This window comes from Hydra viridissima, unplaced genomic scaffold (assembly GCF_058129835.1).
Source record: "Hydra viridissima isolate aposymbiotic clone 2 unplaced genomic scaffold, HvirCarnegie_v1 scaffold_2, whole genome shotgun sequence".
Lineage (NCBI taxonomy): Eukaryota > Metazoa > Cnidaria > Hydrozoa > Anthoathecata > Hydridae > Hydra > Hydra viridissima.
Genome location: NW_028324301.1, coordinates 13445429 through 13464261, shown reverse-complemented (window position 1 = coordinate 13464261; position 18833 = coordinate 13445429). Strand labels below are relative to the sequence as shown.

The following is an 18833-nucleotide window of genomic DNA, read 5'->3' as shown; positions in this document are numbered from 1 at the left end:
AGTTTGTATAATTAGTACTGCTTGTATCAGATAGTAATTATTACATTTATAATGGTAAGAACCAATGTGTATTAAGAATATTTTTATGAAATAATCCATGTATTAAAAAATGTAAGGATTATTTTATTATCAAATTTCAATATTATGTGGCTTAATTCATCTTTAATTATAATGGAATGATTTAAACTGATTATTCCCTACAATAACGTATGCACTAACGTAAAAACTCCTTTATTTAAAAGGATTGTTTTGTCGGAAAAATATCAACGGACTTCAATCCGTTAAAACTTTAATCCGTTAACCTAACGGAAAAGCCGTTGGTGCAATAGCGACGGATTGATCTGTTACCCAATTCGTTGTATTCAACGGATTTTTTTTTAGAGTGTAGGAAGCATCTTAAAGTTCTCACCATTTGTAAATGGAAGCAAAAAGAAATTAATTGAGGAAGCAAGTGATTGTTGAACAATTATTAATTTTATATATCTTTTGTATATTATATATGCTATATAATATACAAAAGAATATATAATACATCTTTAAATAAAGTCTTTAAATAAAACATTTATTGTATTTTTAGTTAGAGTATCCCCGAAACTGTTTTTCTAACGCCTTGTAAGGGATTAGAAACCCTTATATTAACGTAGAATATTGATTGTAATTGTGTTAAACATTTAATGTTAGTATGTTAACATTAAAGGCATATATAAACCGTTTACATACGGTTATATTCATATAAAAACCATGACACGAAGCCATAGGCTTCGGCAGGTTTATATGAATATAACAGTATATTAATATTAAATATTAAACATGGTTACAATCAATATTTTACGTTAATATAAAACGCCAATAATTTTCCAACTTAAATTTATGTTAGTATAACGTTAATCTAACATTAGATTTTTACGTTTGTATAACGTTATTATCTAACGTAAATCTAACGTAAGAATTTTACGTTACAAAACCTTTCCATTTTGCCGAACCGGCAACGTTGTACTAACTAAAAATCTAACGTAAATACAACGTTAATACAACGTTGCGTGCCGGCTGGGTAATATTTCATGCAGCATTTATAATTTTTTAGTGCCTATCTGATGAACTAATGCCTAAAAAACGTTTTATCTTAAAAATAAAATCAGCTGCCTACCATGCTGTTGTGTTATTAACCTTCTAGCACACAGCATTGGGTAGTTAAGAACTAAAAGGTACATAAATTATATAACTAATGCTAACTATTTGAAACTTGAGATTTCTGCACAAGCAAACAAATACTTTTTCTTTACTTTTATTAAACAAACTAAATTTAAGTAAATTAAAATTTGTACTTAGTTTTACTGAGAATTTTTATTTCATTATATTTGTTCTATAAAGCGAAAAATAGAAAGTTAATGTAGAGCAACTTATTGTAAGAATATGTTTTGTTAAATAAAAAAATATTTATATTTGAAATTTATGTAAATATGTAATATTCCGTTATTTTTATGAAAAAAATCTTGTTAAACAAAAAAACTAGATTTTTATTAGAAAATTATATATTTATCAATATTTGAGCTTAAGATATAAAACTTGATTATCATCAGTTTCTTGATTTTCATATCACCATTCCTTAATTCCGCCGCCATCTTGGGAGGCCAAAATTGGTTTCAAAAATTTTTTTCGCATACGCTATCCAGTTATATTTTGAGATCAGTGGATCAGTGGTGCTATCTTCACTTACGCCATCTTTAAGAAGAAAAAAAAGCAAAAAATTACGGTAGGTTTTTTTATAGTTAGCAGATCTACGTTAATATTTCTTTGTTTTTTTACATTGTCTTTTCGTTAGCTCAACGTTAGAATGTTATGTAAATATTTCTTTGTTTTTTTAACGTTGTGTCAACGTTAGAAAATTACGTTAAAAAGATTACGTTTACACAACGTTAGATTAACGTTAAGTAACGTAAAACGTAATTTTAACACAAACACAACGTAAATACTACGTTGTGTGCCGGTTGGGATGTCGATCGGCGTAAAATAACTAACTCTCGATGCTTGAGATTTGAAATGACGTAATTTTAAAATTTCAACATTGATGTGTCGATTTTTGGTTATCTGTCGTCGCGACAAAAAATCTTCCACTTATTGACGTTGAAATAAAGTGTTGTGCCCGCTGGGTAATTAAAACTTAGTCTTAAAAAGGATTTCGGTGCAAAAGTTTTGAAACAGTATCATACTCTGCAATTAAATCAAGTTTTTGTAAACGAAGGCATAATTAAAGGCCAAAATATTTAGGAAACTTAATAATCAAATTTTTTGAAATATTTTAAAAGCAAAGAAGTATAATAAATCGTCAAAATATTGGTAAAATTTTATAATTCAAATACTTTGTAATATTTCAAAAACATTGGAAAAACTAAGGAAGTTTCAAATCAAAAAAAGAAATTAATAATAAAAGCTATGGGAAAAAACGTTTTACAGAAAGATTTCTGAACTTTTTAATGTTTCAAAACCAGCAATAAGTAACATCAAGAAGGTTTGTCAGCGCAAAGCTATTGAAAATAAGCCTCGCACTGGAAGATCTAAAGTTTTTATTTGCTATGATTAAAGAATGCTGGTATAACATTCCTCAGGATGTTCTCATTATTTAGTTGATTTGATGCCTTATTGTTGTGATGTTGTTTTGAAGGCGAATTGATATGCTACCAAATATTGTTTTATTGAAATTGTCTTATTGAAAACTTGACATTTTGATAACTTTTGAAATAAATTTTCATCAAAATTCAGTTGTTTCTAAGATTTTGAATATGCTGTATTGCATCGGACCATCTTGTAGATATATTGATGTGAAAGTATTACCGTCTTCTGCTAAAAATCAGTACGTGCCATGTCTTTGAAGTGTAGACAACATACTTTCTTTATGTTCTAATTATGTCAATATTATGCCAAATAAACATAATTTACAAGAAGCACTGCTTTTTGATTTGAAGAAAACTGCAGCTGACGGACATTTTATGCTGTGTGAAGCATATGGGAAACATGCTTCATCAGTAAAAACACGTGAGTACTGGTTCTGGCCTTTTTAAAGTGGAGATTTTGACGGAACCAAAGGACGAGAAAGAACTTGAAGGGAGATCTATTAATTTTGATGTAATATCATCAGTTGGAGGTGCCATTGAACCAAATTCCATGCCAAGCTTTAGAAAAGCTTGGTGAAACTTGGAAGTGACTCAACACCAATTTTAAAAAGTCTTAAGCCATGGGTATGGTGCAAAAAAGGAAATTGTTTTCTATGAACTCAAACACCATTTTTTCATGAACAATGACGGGGGACAACAAGTGTAATTTTTGGGTTGAATATATTGAGATAAGTCAATATTAAAACAAATATTGACACTAGGCTAGAATTAAGAGATTCAGGCTAGAAATACCGTGATATAGGTCTATATTGAAACAAATATTGACACTAGGCTAGAACTAAGAGAATCAGACTTGAAATACACTGAGAAAGGTCAATAGTAAAACGAATGTTGACACTAGGCTAGAACTAAAGGAATCAGGCTAGAAATACATTGAGATAAGTCAATATTAAAACGAATATTGACGCTAGGCTAGAATTAAGAGAATTAGGCTAGAAACACATAGAGATAATGACACTAGGCTAGAACAAAGAGAATCAGGCTAAAAACGCAGAGAGATAAGATAATATTAAAACAAATGTTGACACTAGGTTAGAAATAAGAGAATTAGTTAAGAGAATCAGGCTAGAAATACCGTGATAAAGGTCAATATTGAAACGAATATTGACGATAGGCTAGAACTAAGAGAATCAGACTAGTAACACAGAGAGATAAGGTCAATAGTATAACGAATATTGACACTAGGCTAGAACTAAGTTATTAAGGCTAGAAATACACTGAGCAAGATCTTAATCCGACTTTAAAATGTTAATATTAAAACGAATATTGACACTAGAATAGAACTATGAAAATAAGTTTGGAATTACCTTCAGGAGAATTTTAATTTAATCAGAAATTTATTCCCAAGTTTCAATTTTGAATGAAATAAAGGCTTTTCGGGATTACATATGAGCCCCTGAGATGCATAGTGGTATAAGTCACTCATATCTAGTTTTGAGATAGAGGCATTTAGTAGACATCATATCATAAATCATCAAACTGTTTTAGAGAAAGTTTCTCTGGCTAATTGAACTGTTAATAAGTTCCCCCAACTATTTATTGGACTATTATGTATTTTCTGCTATTAACTTGAATGTCATAAGGGCTTAAAAATACCATTAGGGACTTATGCCACTCTGCCTTGATAATGCTTCTGATGAAAATGAATGGTTTTTAGCCTAAGTCATACAAAACATGCATTTTTTAACTTAATTATTGTGTTGTAATGGTGAAAACCTTAGACAGCTGTCTATTATTTAATATTTTATTCACTGAATAATTAATTCACTTCAAAAATATTTATATCTGTCAGTATGTAGCTTACAAACAAAAGTTTTTACTTTTTAATGCAACTTAAGTTGCATTAAAAAGTAAAAACTTTTGTTTGTAAGCTACATACTGACAGATATAAATATTTTTGAAGTGAATTAATTATTCAGTGAATAAAAATGTTTTAATGAATAATTATTCATTAAAATAATTAGATACATAGGAAATAATAAACACACGAAAAAATTATATCTGTCTGTAGCTTATAAACAAAAGTTTTCACTTTCAATATGCAACTTATTCATTCATCATCTTCTGAGCCTGATAAAGGCCGCTCTCCCTCAGCATTTGGCGTTGCCAGAAGGTTTGTAAAGAATCTGTGCTTTGCAGGAGGTATGAAAGTAAGCAAATCTTCCATACCCTTTTTTTTTGTTGTTGATGTGGGTAGGTCTTGGAGCAGTATACAAGTTCTGAAGCCAAATCTTATTAAAATTGTTTGTAGGTCTAACACGCCTTGGCTTTTTATCAATGTTGATTTTACAAAACTCAATCTCTTCATTTAGGCTTTCTTTATACAAAATCTGCAGAGGGTTTTCTTTAGTATATCGTAACCATTATACTTTAAGCCAATTGACAGGTTGTTTCATGTTGTTTGTATTCCTATTTGTGATATTTTTCAATAAACTTTCCACAGAAAATAACTCTGACTGGGACATAACTTTCAAGTGAAAAGGTTGTTTCTTCTTTGATTTTATTATACCTTCATACCAGTCATCTGTATCATAAATAGGTTTTGATTTGTTGTATGCTTCTATCACGACGAAATCTGCATCATTTGGCAGAAAAGAATGTCCACTCACTATGAACTTGTGATCTTTGATGCTGTGGTGATCCTGTTGTAAATTAGTGAATCCATTTTTTTGTAAAAAACTGAATTCCGGATTTTCGGAATTACAGGAGATGAAATCCGGAATTTCGGTTTAATTCCGGAATTATTATAGAAGAATTTAAAAAATATAAAGAAAAGAAAGTACATTATTTTTTAACATAAATGTATTTAGTTCAAAACAACAAAATTAAAACAAATTACAAAATAAGGAAATATTTCATATTAAAATTTTTTTGAACTACATAAATAAAATTGCAAAATGAAAGTTCAATTTTCATTTTGATTTTTGAAAAAGCTTCTTAAAAAACACAAAGTATCCAATGTTTTGTCGTTGAGCCTTGATCGAATTTTTTTGAAAATGCTCTTGCAGCGGAAAAAGCGCGCTCTGACTCCACACTAGTTGGTGGAATTGTTAATAAACTTTTGTAAAGATCTTCCAAAAGCATTCCGCGGGATCCCCCTTCATCCCAAAATTTCATTCCACTGCGAATTTCGGAATGAATCGATGATTTTTATAGAACTTTTGACCGTGATTCCGAGAGTGATTCCTTTATCTTTTGCTGAAGAATTTCCTGCAAGGATAACTGAGTTTCCAATGATTCGATAGGTTTATCGTCATCCATTTTAGTAGACTCAGATACTGTCGGGTCTATTTCTAATGCTACTTCACCACTAAGTCTTTGGATTAGGGATATGATAATTTTGGTTATTTCAGTTTTCGAGCGATGCAAAATGTTCTTGTGAATTTTGGTTTTACCCCCATTATGCAAATATTGAAGAACATCGGATACCACAGTTTTTCTTTGATTAATTTGAACTTCAAATTCTTTTTTCATTTCACGGCCAATTTCTTCATTCTCATCAAAATTTTCTAACACAAACGTAAATGTTGCATCCGCAGAAAGTAAATTTGCATCAGCACGGCATAACGAGTCTACAGCTAATTTTATAGGCTTCAAATTTCTAGAAACTGTAGATATTATATTTCATTCTGAATCATTCAAAAATGTATCCACTTTGATATCAATTATTGCCTTTTTTATTGAACTTTTCAAAAGATTAAAACGTTCTAACATGGACATCAGGCTACTCCATCTAGTCTTCGAATCAAGCAATAGCTGCAATTCCTTTCCATGATCTTCCTTCATATGTTTTTGCAACACTTCATTTTTTAAAGGGGAACGTCGAAACATTCGAACAATTACCCGAACTTTCATGATTACATTTCGCAATGTAAACTTTTTAGTAATTTCTACATCACATTCATTTCTCGTCCCCACTTGCATTCCTTCATCATCACTTAAATCTTCTTCATCAGAGTCCAGGTCTAGAACACTCTCATAATCATCTTCATCTACCTCTTTCTCTGTTTGTTTGTAGATCACATTTACAATTACAATCTGAGTTGCATGAGCAAAACACAAAATTTGTTCACATGGTAATAATCTACCCACTTTTTGCATCATAGAAGCACCATCAGTTACAATACACGAAATATCGTTCCTTATATTTAACTGAAATGATTCTAACTTGTCCTCTAACAATTTTACACAATTTTCAGCCGCAAATCGACCATAAATTCGAGAAAGACCCAAATTCCAGATATTTTTCGACCCATGAACGTTAACATTCATATAACGTCTATTTCGAGAGGACGTCCACTCGTCCAATGTTAGACTAAAGCATAAATTCTTTTTTAATTGATTAATTTCAGCAATTTGCAATTGTTTAATTTTTTTAGTATAATCCATCACGACTTTCTGTATGCTGGTGGGTGATTTTGGAATATCACCGAATCCACGCATTGTTAAACATTTTCTTAAATCGTTTGACGTACAAAAAACACGAAACGGTAAACCATCAGAAGCAATCATTCTAGCTACTACGGCAGGAAAAGTTTCATCTTTTTTTGACTTGAAAAAATCAATGATCGTGTTCGTTTTTCTGGTTGTGCTCACAACACTATCGTTACTGTCAAATGTAGAAGCTGTTGTATATAACAAACTTTCGCTTGTTCAAAACTGTGTTGTGTTTAGAACGAAGATGTGTGTGCATGGGAGTTGTACATCCACCCAATATCTTTAAAACTTGCTTGCATTGCATGCATTTCGCCACCTCATTTGTTTTCCCTCGTAGAAAATATTTCCACACAGAATTTGATGAGCTTTCTTTTGAAATGTCCATAAAAGTTTCTTCAGATTTATCTACCATACTTGGGTTGGGATTTAAAACAATAACAATCTAAGTCTACAAAATATTTGAAACATAAAATTAATATAATGACTTACTTTGTCTGCTCTGCATACAATTTAATTTCTTAATGTTAATATTTCATTAAAAAAAAATTTTTTAATGCATTTGCAGTAGCCTAAGCCTACTAAAATTTAAATTTTTTGAATTTATAACAATGAAAGTACACAATGCTGCCATCTATAGTAAAAGTTCTTCTAAATTCGAAATTCTAAAAATTTAAAAAAAAAACGTTTGTTTTGTTTTTATATCATGTATTTATTCCGTTTTAAAAATTTTAATTTTTATTACTAAAAACTGTTGTATTATACTACTGAGGATGACAACTTTGTTGTTGAAAAACGTTTTTAGTAATAAAAATTAAAATTTTTAGAACGGAAGAAATACATAATATAAAAACAAAACAAAAGTTTTTTTTGAAATTTTTATAAAAACAGTTCTAAATAACTTCAAAAATAAAATAAGAATTAAATAATCGAACTTCTAAATTCGAAAAATCCGGAATTTTCGTTTTTGAATTCCGGATTTTTAAAAATTCAAAATATGACGGAATTTCGGAATTCCGAAATTCCGAAATCCGGATTTGGATTCACTATTGTAAATAGTGCATGAAAGCCACAGCTGATTTCAAAAGTTTCAGCTGAGATCAAAAGATAGTCCATAGACATTTGAGTTTTCATTGCATTTTTCCCAAAGATTTTTTAAAGCATTCCATGCAGCTTCAGCCTTTCTTAAATGAACTTCATGTTCAATTTCAATCTCTCTTTTTTTATCTGGTTCAATTTAACTATAAATTTTTATACAAATTACATTTTTTACAGGTGTATTTGTGTGGATGTTTAAACTGCAGGTTGAACTGTGCGTTAAATAATTTACGATACATAGACTCAGTCACTGGGTTATCTATGGCAATAACTTTACAGTGTTCCAAGTGTAAACTAAACATTGCCCTTATGTTTAATTCTGGTGAAAGGTATTTTCTATTGGAGTTATGCTGTCGTGTGTAGTGAGATTGTACACTTGGAAAACTTGAGATATGATCACATTCAAGTTTCACTGCATCTTTCCTAGTTTTATTAGTTGGAGTATTACGTCCTCTCTTTTGGCTTCCAGGTTCAATCCCCTGTACTTCCTTCTCTAGCAACCGCTGTAAAAGATCATTTGATACTTCAAAAGTTTTCAAAAAGAATTGCTTGCAAAATTTCTGTGCTACTGCTTCATCATGTTCTTTAAACTTTAAGAAGTACTTTACTGATTGTTTTCTTTGTCATACACCCTTTCGTGGACGATGTGTGGAGGGCTTACTCTGGTGACAAAGACCAAGAAAAAAGGCACTCTGTGTGCTGTAGGAGCCTGTCTTATAAAAATTTTCAAATAATTTCTTCCTTAAATCTTCTTTAATTTTCTCATTGCTTTTTATTTTGCAATTGCAAGGGATGTTTTCAAATACTTTTTTTTTAACTGTCTTACCTTTTATGCTGTTGTACTGCTCACCTAAGTTTTTTAGCCTTTTTTTTTTCACTCAACAAGGTTCTCCCTTGATTCTTTTACAAGATATCTTTTCTGGTCTTTTTTTCCTTGTTGAGTCAGAAGTTGAAGTCAGAAGTTGAGTGTCATCTACACCAGCTGTTGAAGTGGAAGGTCCGCCTCCATCTGAGTGTCTCCATCTGTTTTGATCATCATTCTCTGGTATTCTGAAAACAAAAAAAAATTATTGTACTGACAACTTAAATGCAAACCATCAGACATATTATGCCAACTATTATTGTATATTGCATAGTGTAATGGTGCCATGAACTCAATACATAAAGCTTAAAAAGTTATACTGGTGTAATGTCTAGTATAAGATTTCATAAATTTCCCTCAAGTTCAAATAATTTAACAGAAGGTGCTTTCAGTTACAACTGGCGTTTTAACTGATAAGAGCTAAGCTAGTATAATTTTTCAAATGAATAGTGTTTCAAAGGATCTAGCAAGTAAACCAGTAAGTTATTAACAACAAAACAATGTAACTAAATGTAACATGCATTCATAGTATTCCCACTCTTAGGCCTGTAGTTTAGTATGCAATCCTTAATCTGTTTTTATCATGACTGTTTAAAACTGAAATAAGTTAAGTGAAATAAGAAAAATGAATTTAAGTTTTGATTAATACAAGTTTCTTGTCTATGTTTATGACAAACAATTATTATCCAAAACAAAACCTCAAAAAGTAAACTTACTTTCTTCCAAAATCTGAAGGAACATATTCAAATCCTGAATCTTCCATTATGGATGGCTCATTAGATGGTTAATTACCACTTGAATTCATTTTTAAAAAAGAAAACTCAATATCCTGTAGCTTACGCAAAAATCATAACATCATACATATATTCCAGAACCATATCAATCTTGTTTACAGCCAGATTAGGAAATGGCAAAGTGGTAAAAGTCAAGTTGCTGGTTGCAATTGTGGTATAAGTCTGACTAATATCACTATGGCTGTGAATAAAAACAGCTGTTTAGTGAGGAGCATAACAAAAAACAGTTCCGGCATCATTATCGATTTCATTAGACTTATACCACTCTACCATGTAATAGAATAAACAAAATGCTAACCATTGGTAGCAATAACTCAAAATATTGAAAAAAGTGACTTATACCACTATGCATCTCATGGGCTCATATATGACTCAGAATTATTAAGTAATTCTATGTAAATAAGGACTGTTTAGCGGTCTGATGTGTGTGCAACGTGTGTACTTAGAAACTTTTTCATCGGCTTGTGTCTTGATTTTCTTCATCTACGTGAGTCTTCAATTGACTCTGGACATCTGTCCGAAAATATTTTTACTACTCCTAATCATGAGGCTTTTGCTATTTCTTCCCTGAGGCTGCTCAGTCTTGACCAATGTATGCAAATACATATTAAATTATATTGTCAATGCGACTATATCAAACAATACAATCTCTAATACATGTGAATCTCTAATACATGTGAACCCATATATTTAGGTATAACTATATTAATTATTTATATAATTATAGATCTAAATAACTATTTATTTACATATTTTTTCTCTTTTTTAATAAGTATTTATTTAAATGTTTATAGTTTCAACTGTTCACATTTTCCCTGGCACCACGTCTAAAAAGATAGAATTGAAAGTGGCACGATTTTTTAATAACGCCAGAATCGCTTAGGTGGTCGTCTGCAGCGCTGTAAAAAAAAGACACTTGAAGTGTTGATTGAGGAAGACGACGACTATGAAGGAAATGATGACGACAGTGAAAACGAAGACAACAGTGAAAACGAAGATCCTCGACAGAAAAAGCAAAATACTTAGAAATAACTTTTATAAATAAAGATATCATGTAATGATGATTCATATAAATATTATTATATTGTGAGGAGGGAAAACTAAAATAAAAACGACGATTGATAGAAAAACATACACAAGATGATTCACCAACTCTTCACATGAATAAGTGATAAAGCGTTAGAAGAAAAGTTAAATACAACTGTGGAAAAACGTAAACACGAAGACGCGTAAATAATAAAGCGATAATAAGAAAAGCTAAAAACAACGATCGGAAAAGACACATACAAGATGACTCGTCCACTATTCACATAAATAAATGATAAAGCAAAAAAGAATTAAGTTAAAAAACAACAACTGAGAAAAGACGTAAACGTGGAGACTCGTAAACGATAAAGCGACAATTAGAAAAGTTAAAAACAACGATCAGAAAAGACTTATACACGATGATTCACCGATCTATCACGTAAGTAGACGATAAAACGGAAAGAAGAAAAGTTAAAAACAACTGAGAAAAGACGTAAACACGAAGACTCATAAACCTGCCATATAAATAAATGAAAAGATATCGCAACAGGAAAACAAGCAAAAACTATAAAAGCTCAAAAAAGAAAGAACCTGACAGTTAAGTGGAGAGAGAGTTAAGAGAAGAAGAATTAGAGTTTTTAAGTGAAGTTTTTGGGAGAAGAGAAAGAGTTTTTGAAGAAGAGATTTAAAATAGAATTTTAAGAGAAAGAGTTTTAAAAAGATTTAAAAGAAGATTTTTATGAGAAAAGAGTTTTAAGAGATTTAAAGAGGATTTTTAAAGAAGAAAAAGAATTTTGTGGTAAGAAGAGTATTTTGATGAATAAACAGTTTAATAAGCAGTTGAATAAAAGAAGAAAAGAAGATTTTAATATTGATTGTTGGAGAATAACCAGAAGATTTAATTAAAGAAGAGATATTTGTAATAAAAGAAGATATAAAAGAGGAGTAATTGAAATAAAAAGTATTGAACACTGCAAGAAGCGTAAGAGAATATTATTTGTATTATATAAAAGTTATAAGAGTAAGAGTGCTACCATTACACATTAATAGAACATTTGTTGAGTTTTATTATATTACAGAATATACTGAGGACGGCGATTATAAGTTTAGCCTTTTAGATTAAACCTTGCCCATTCTTAACCAAACTATTCCCAAACCTAGCCCTTTCCTAACCAAATACTCCCCAGACCACTAACCTCGTTCCCAAACTCCATATACCTAATCCAAACATAACACCAAACCCAAACTTCCCCTTCCCCTTTACTGCAAAAGAAAACAGAATAAACATAATAATAATAATAATAATAATAATAATAATAATAATAATAATAATAATAATAATAATAATAATAATAATAATAATAATAATAATAATAATAATAATAATAATAATAATAATAATAATAATAATAATAATAATAATAATAATAATAATAATAATAATAATAAAAAACGCCACCCTCACAATATAAACTGTGTTAAACTATTGAATATTAATAGATTAAAAAAAAACCACGCTTTACTAATTATACAGGATGAGTAGTAAAGCATGGGTTTTTTTTTGACCGCTCTAGGGCAACTCCTTAAGGGACCCTGAAGTTTTTTTAAGGCGGGATCAATGTAATAAAACTAATATATCAGAAACATTTTAAATTACATTACATATTTTTTTTACTTTACACTGTTTAAAATTTTATTCTGTAATGGCTTTAAAAATTGTCAAATTGTTACATCCTGTAATAATACTTAGCTAACTTTATATTACAGGAAATACTAAAGTTGTTCAGTTAAACTTTTTCAAACATGTTGTACTTATCAAATAATGAATACTTTCAAAAATGGCGGAAAACAAGGTTTTTAAGTGTTTATCAACATTTCTATTTCTTTAATAACTTCCAATACCGCAGTAATCCCTTTATAATTTAAAATTAGAAATGTTAATTAACTAGAAAAAATGTATATATTTTTGGTACTTGGTGAAACTTTTTTTTAGCTAATATATATCCAAAAAATATAATTACTTGCAACCTTTTTTTAGAAAAGTCATTAAATTTAAACAAAAAAATCAGACTTTTTTTTTCTTTTTAGTAAATTTGAAATATATAGAGCCAAAAGGTTATCTTCAAAATAAATATACACTTTTATTTAAATTAAAAATACTCTATTTTAGTTAAATAAAATTCTCACTTTTTTCAGATTTCTTTGAAAATAATATCAAATTTTTTTACTTCTTTTAATTATAAAACAAAAGATAAAAGTTTTATGAAACAATTATTTATACTTTTGAAATAAAAAATTATTGAAATTTAATATTATTTAAAATAGGTCACTTAATTTATAGAAAAGTTGTGAGGGGTTTATTACCATTTTTTTGCTGTTTTGAGTCACTGTAAGCTGTATTTTATAACATCTGGTCCTGAAAATTTACATAAAGGTTAGGACTATTCCCGCCAGCCCACTACACCATAAAAGGTCTGTGAAACATTACGCCTAGTGAGGTACTCGAAGGAAAAATCATCTGGAATTACATTTGGGCTCTATTTCTAATAGACTTAAACATGTCTAAAAAAGTACAGAAAGTGATGGTTCAACCTATTGTATCTTTTTCAATTTTAAGGCACAGTTCAGGTTTTATTCAAAGACATAAATAACCTCGTGGTATATTTGACACAGAATTATCTTACTGTCTTACAGCTAAATTTGGTCTAAAATTTGTTTTAATACTTATAAATAATATGTATAGGTATGGTATATGTCACAAAATCAACTAATCAAAAAATTAATTAACATGTAAATAGCATAAAATATTTTAATGCTTGTTAATGCTTTTATTACTTTTACTTCTACTTTATACATACACACACATACGTACGTACGTACGTACGTACGTACGTACGTACGTACGTACGTACGTACGTACGTACATACATACATACATACATACATACATACATACATACATACATACATACATAAATACATAAGTATGTATGTATACAGCAGTGGCCAAAAATTAAAGACCACTCTTTTTTTTTCAAAATTTATTTTTAACCTTAGTATAATTTTATTTTGGAAAAAGGTATCAAAAAAAGAAAAACATTTTTAGAAAGAATTTTTATTGTATTTTATTTTTATTATAAAAGAATTTATAATTTTTTTACAAAATAATGTTAAAAAATTAAAAAACTGACTAGTAAAAAATATAAATGGGAAAAAAAATTGGACAAAATTTTAAGACCAGTTTCAAAAATATTTCAAAAAGCAATAAAAAAATAATTTAGAAACGTGTTGTTCCTCCATTTGTTTTCAAGCACTCTTGTACTCGCTCTGGCATTGAATTCATTAAAGTTTTGATTACTTCATCAGGCACATTTTTCAAATGATGAGAGATAGAAGATTTCAAATCTTCCAAATTGTAAAGTTGTTCTTTACCAAGCTTTTGATCAAGCCATGACCATAAATTCTCTATTGGATTCAAGTCTGGTCTATTGGCAGGCCATGGAAGCACTTGAATTTTATTAGAATTGAACCAATCGCTAACAACATGTGCTTTATGACAGGATGCATTATCTTGCTGGAAAATAAATCCAACTTGCAACTGCCATAAATCAATGCTAGGAAAAAGCGAGTTTTCCAAAATTTCGATTTACCTTTCTTTGTTGAGTCTACCATCGAATAAATGAAAAATGCCAACTCCACAGGCACTCATACAGGCCCAAATGCCTATTGAACCACTGCCTTGTTTTGTTCGTTTCAAAATGCATGATTCATCGAACCGTTCGCTTGGAAGTCTACACAACATTACGCGACCTTTTCTGTTGTCTACCTCAACGTTCATTTCATCACTAAAGACCACACTGCTCCACTGATTTGTTGACCAATTTTTATGTAGTTTGCACCACTCTTTCCTGGCAAATTTTTGTTTTTTATTTAAGCGTGGTTTTTTTGCAGCAGCACGCCATAAATAATTTAAATTGTGGAGGACCCTTTGCACAGTTCTAGGGCTTGCTTTCAAACCATATGACAGTGTCCATTTCGTAGACAAGTCTGTAGATGATGCTTGTCTGTTTTCTTTCATTAATCCACTAACAAGCGAACATCACGGTCATTTGAAATTCTATTGCATCCAGTCCTATGACGATCATTAATTGACCGGGTCTCTTTGTATCGTTGAATTATGTTAATAATGCAAGGGTGAGACCTTCCGAGCTTTTCTGCTATTTGTCTGATGCTATAGCCTTCTTCTTTTAATACAAGAGCCACGTATCTGTCTTTTTCTTTGATCTTTACACACATTTTTGCAATATTTTTATATCCTTATTGCAATTCAAAAAATAAATGTTTATTTGATATCGAAACTCAGGTTTCAATATTTTATTTTATAGCCAACGTAATAAGCAATTAAGACAGTTAAAAAAAATAATGGATTATTATTTTTAATAAGTGAAAATTAAAGATTTGAAAGTGGTCGTTAAATTTTGTCCAATTTATTTAAAGAAGATTTATAAGTACTCATCAGTTTTTTAATAAATTTAACGCTATTTAATTAGAATTAGATTTAAAAAATTACACCACTTTAATCCGTATGTTTTAATTAACAAGATATTAAAAAAAAAAAATTAATATGTCAATTAGAATTTTCTTAATTTTAATTTAAAGATTAAGAAACCAACTAAAAAATGAGTGGTCTTTAACTTTTGGCCACTGCTGTATAAATGTACATATGTATTTATATAAGTATATGTATGTATATATACATATGTATGCATGTATATATATATGTGTGTACTTTATTTATGTATTTATTTGCAATGATAATGATGGGAATAATAATAATAGTAATAATAATAATAATAATAATAATAATAATAATAATAATAATAATAATAATAATAATAATAATAATAGTAGCAATAGTTATATGAAATCAATAATATAATAATGATAGTAATAATAATATGATAATAGTAGTAATTATTATTACTAATTTTATTACTATTACCAAAATGTACTTTTTGAATTAATGTAACTTACAATTGATTAAAACTAACTTTATTCTAATAAATCATAGTAAATTTAGTAAATAGATTTTAGCTGTAAATATTTCTTCAAAGTTGAATTAGTTTTTGATTATTCATTTTACAAACAATTAGTTTTAGATTCAGTTTCTTTTTAATATTTGAATAGCTATTGTTTTTTCCAAATCTGTCATCTACAACTTTTGAATTAAGAGGATATTCTAATTAGATGGTGTCCAAGTATCTATAGCAAAATATTTAAATTTATCTATGTAGTTATGAAAAAAAACTCATCAATCCACAAACAATTAGTTTGGAAATATTAAAGGATTTACCAAACCCTAAAGCTCTAGCATTATTTTTTATGTGTTTCATAAAAATGATTTACAGATTTTTTTAATATTTGTGGATTTCAGCATAACTACAGAGATAAGAATACCATCAAGATGTTGGCATAAAGTGTTATTTGAAGTATATGGTGATTGCCATTTAACTTTTGATGAAAACTCAGTCTTTAAAATACAATAAGTTTTAACTTTTATTGTGCATTGTTAATATAATTCCCTTAACATTTATTAGAATCTCATATTTAGGTATTTACAAAATGTAAGTAAAATTTTCTAATAAATAGTTCTCATGTCTAATGTGATACTTTTTTAAATTAATTGTTTAATGGGTGAAAACTGCATTATTACTCCTACATAGAAATTCTTTATTTTTAGCGAGCTCGAATTCAAATATGGCTTTATGAACAAAATAATCTAAGAATTGAAGGTCATATCATAGGTTTTGATGAATATATGAATTTGGTGTTAGATGATGCACAGGAAGTCCACATAAAAAACAAAACCAAGAAGCAACTTGGTAAGTATATGACTAAAATCTTCTAATAATTTTCTCTTAAATATTACATTGGTATGTGTTACAATACCTGTTTTGGTTTTTAGGGCGTATTCTTCTTAAAGGAGATAATATAACCTTAATTCAAAATGTTGCAACAGGTTGAAGTACCTTGTTTTTAAAATCTATGTTTAATCTGAAGATTCTAACAAGAGTTTGGGAACAACTTTGATTTTAAAAAAAACCTTAAACAGTATAATTATAAAAAGTTGTTATTAAAACGACTCAAACTACCTAGTTACATGACATTTGTTTATAAACTTTCAATCGGGTTTTTCATATTAGTTTTAATCTTGGCAGCCTATTTCGTTTATCTTTTAAATGTGTTCTTTTAAAATCTGAAGTTCTCAAAGGTCAGTTAAGATTAAGTTGTAAAAGAAGTTCTAAGAACAATTCTATTTGGAAATAGCAGTATTTAATCCTCTACAGTCATTCAAGACAAATATCTAAACATTTAACTTCCTACGCTCACTACCATTTGTTTTTGGTTTGCTTGAGGGTCGCCTTGCTAACAGCTGACAATTGCGAATAGATATAAGCGCGAACAATCCAAAAAACAAATTTTTGTTCCCCGAAAGATTGATTTCTTTGTGAACATTACAAGATAATAAAACAAACTTCAACTTCGAACGGGATTTAAAAATTTAGAATTAGCCTCCTTTTGTAGTTAAATCTCACTTAATCTCTGCGTGATGTTCGCTAGTTGATAGTCGCGCTAATTTGTAACAATGCGCACTCATTCCAGTTTAACGGATCTAAAATATATCTATTTTTGTAAATATGTCAGATCGGGCAACTGGAATGAGCTTTCCAGAAGAAACTTTAAAAATGCTTCAGGAGGAAACAGTTTATAATCTTTATTCATTGGTAGCGGTTGTGAAGATGTTCAGTGTTTTCCAGCTGATCCTGCTGTTAAAAATACTTATATTAGAAGTTTCTTATAAAAAGGCATATTTACGTACTAAAACATAAATTTACACATATCTAGAATTTAATTTTAAAAGTTCCAAAATATTGTTTTTTAGTGAATGTATCTCTACGGATAAACTCCAGATATGTTCCTTAAAAAGATATATTCTTTTAACCCTTTAGCGCCCGTGTAGCAGATCTGCTACATAACTTCAGAAACCTTTTATGGCCATCCTGTCAACACAGTGATCTCAAAAACACCTTTTGTAGCATATTTACAACATATTTTTGTTGATCTGATTTAGCTAGGTTAATATAATTAGATAATCAAGACTTAAAAACACATCAAAATTGTCTTTTTAAAAATCGGATGATTGCTGTCAGACAAGGTATTTTCAAAGAGAGTTTTTTCCTGTTTTTTTACGAATATTAAAGCTTATTTGTTTATTTTATTTTAAATTAATAACACATGTAAGTTTTAGAAGTATTTAAGAGAGTTTCCTCTTTTTGAAACTATCACAAAATGCTATCTGAATTTATATGTATCACATATGCTACAATGACAAAATTGGGTTTGCTAGTGAAATTTTAAAATTTTATTTTTTAATTCATAATCTAGGCCCTAAAACAATTGCTTTTTGAAGTTTTAGGAGTTTTTTGAAAATTTTAAGCCCTGGTGGGCGCTAAAGGGTTAATATAAAGTTCTATTGCAGAAAACTTTGCTGAAAATTTCGTACCACATGGTCGGCTAGAACCAAACATAAGTGTCATCGCACTTTACCAAATACTTTCAATAGGTTAAAGATATCACAAATTATGTCTTAAAAGTAATATAAAGACAAATATACAAACAAACGTTTAGCATATTTTAAATGCCAAGATTAGAAGAATGCATCATCGTAATCCCTTAAATTGTCATGGACATTTACAAATGTATATCTACCACTTTGAAAAATGGTGACAATGTCACAGGAAATTGCTTTGTAAAATACTTGTTTCAACAAAAAGGGCTATTTTTACAGGTGTGAAGTTTGTGCCTGTTTGCGTGTGACTGTGTGCTATAAATTTATCTAATTTACAAACTATTGCCCAGATTAGCAAATGGTAGTTAATCATTTGC

The 18833-nt window shown here is 29.2% G+C and overlaps 1 protein-coding gene and 1 long non-coding RNA gene across 2 annotated transcripts; one reads left to right on the top strand and one right to left on the bottom strand.

The window, feature by feature from the left end:
* Window positions 1–8292: 8292 nt before the first annotated feature.
* On the bottom strand, window positions 8293–10677 carry LOC149892053 (uncharacterized). The gene is made up of 2 exons (XR_016450209.1): window positions 9783–10677; window positions 8293–9254 (listed from the first exon to the last, which is right to left on the bottom strand). It is a non-coding gene; the product is annotated as an uncharacterized LOC149892053 (long non-coding RNA).
* A 106-nt stretch (window positions 10678–10783) lies between these two features.
* Window positions 10784–17083, top strand: LOC149892052 (small nuclear ribonucleoprotein E-like). Its single transcript, XM_090080280.1, has 6 exons — window positions 10784–11868; window positions 12654–12739; window positions 13321–13483; window positions 16484–16510; window positions 16627–16768; window positions 16852–17083. Exons 3-6 carry the CDS (start codon window positions 13445–13447, stop codon window positions 16908–16910), a joined length of 267 nt encoding a protein of 88 aa, XP_089936406.1. The 5' UTR covers window positions 10784–11868; window positions 12654–12739; window positions 13321–13444; the 3' UTR covers window positions 16911–17083.
* The last annotated feature ends 1750 nt before the right edge of the window (window positions 17084–18833 follow it).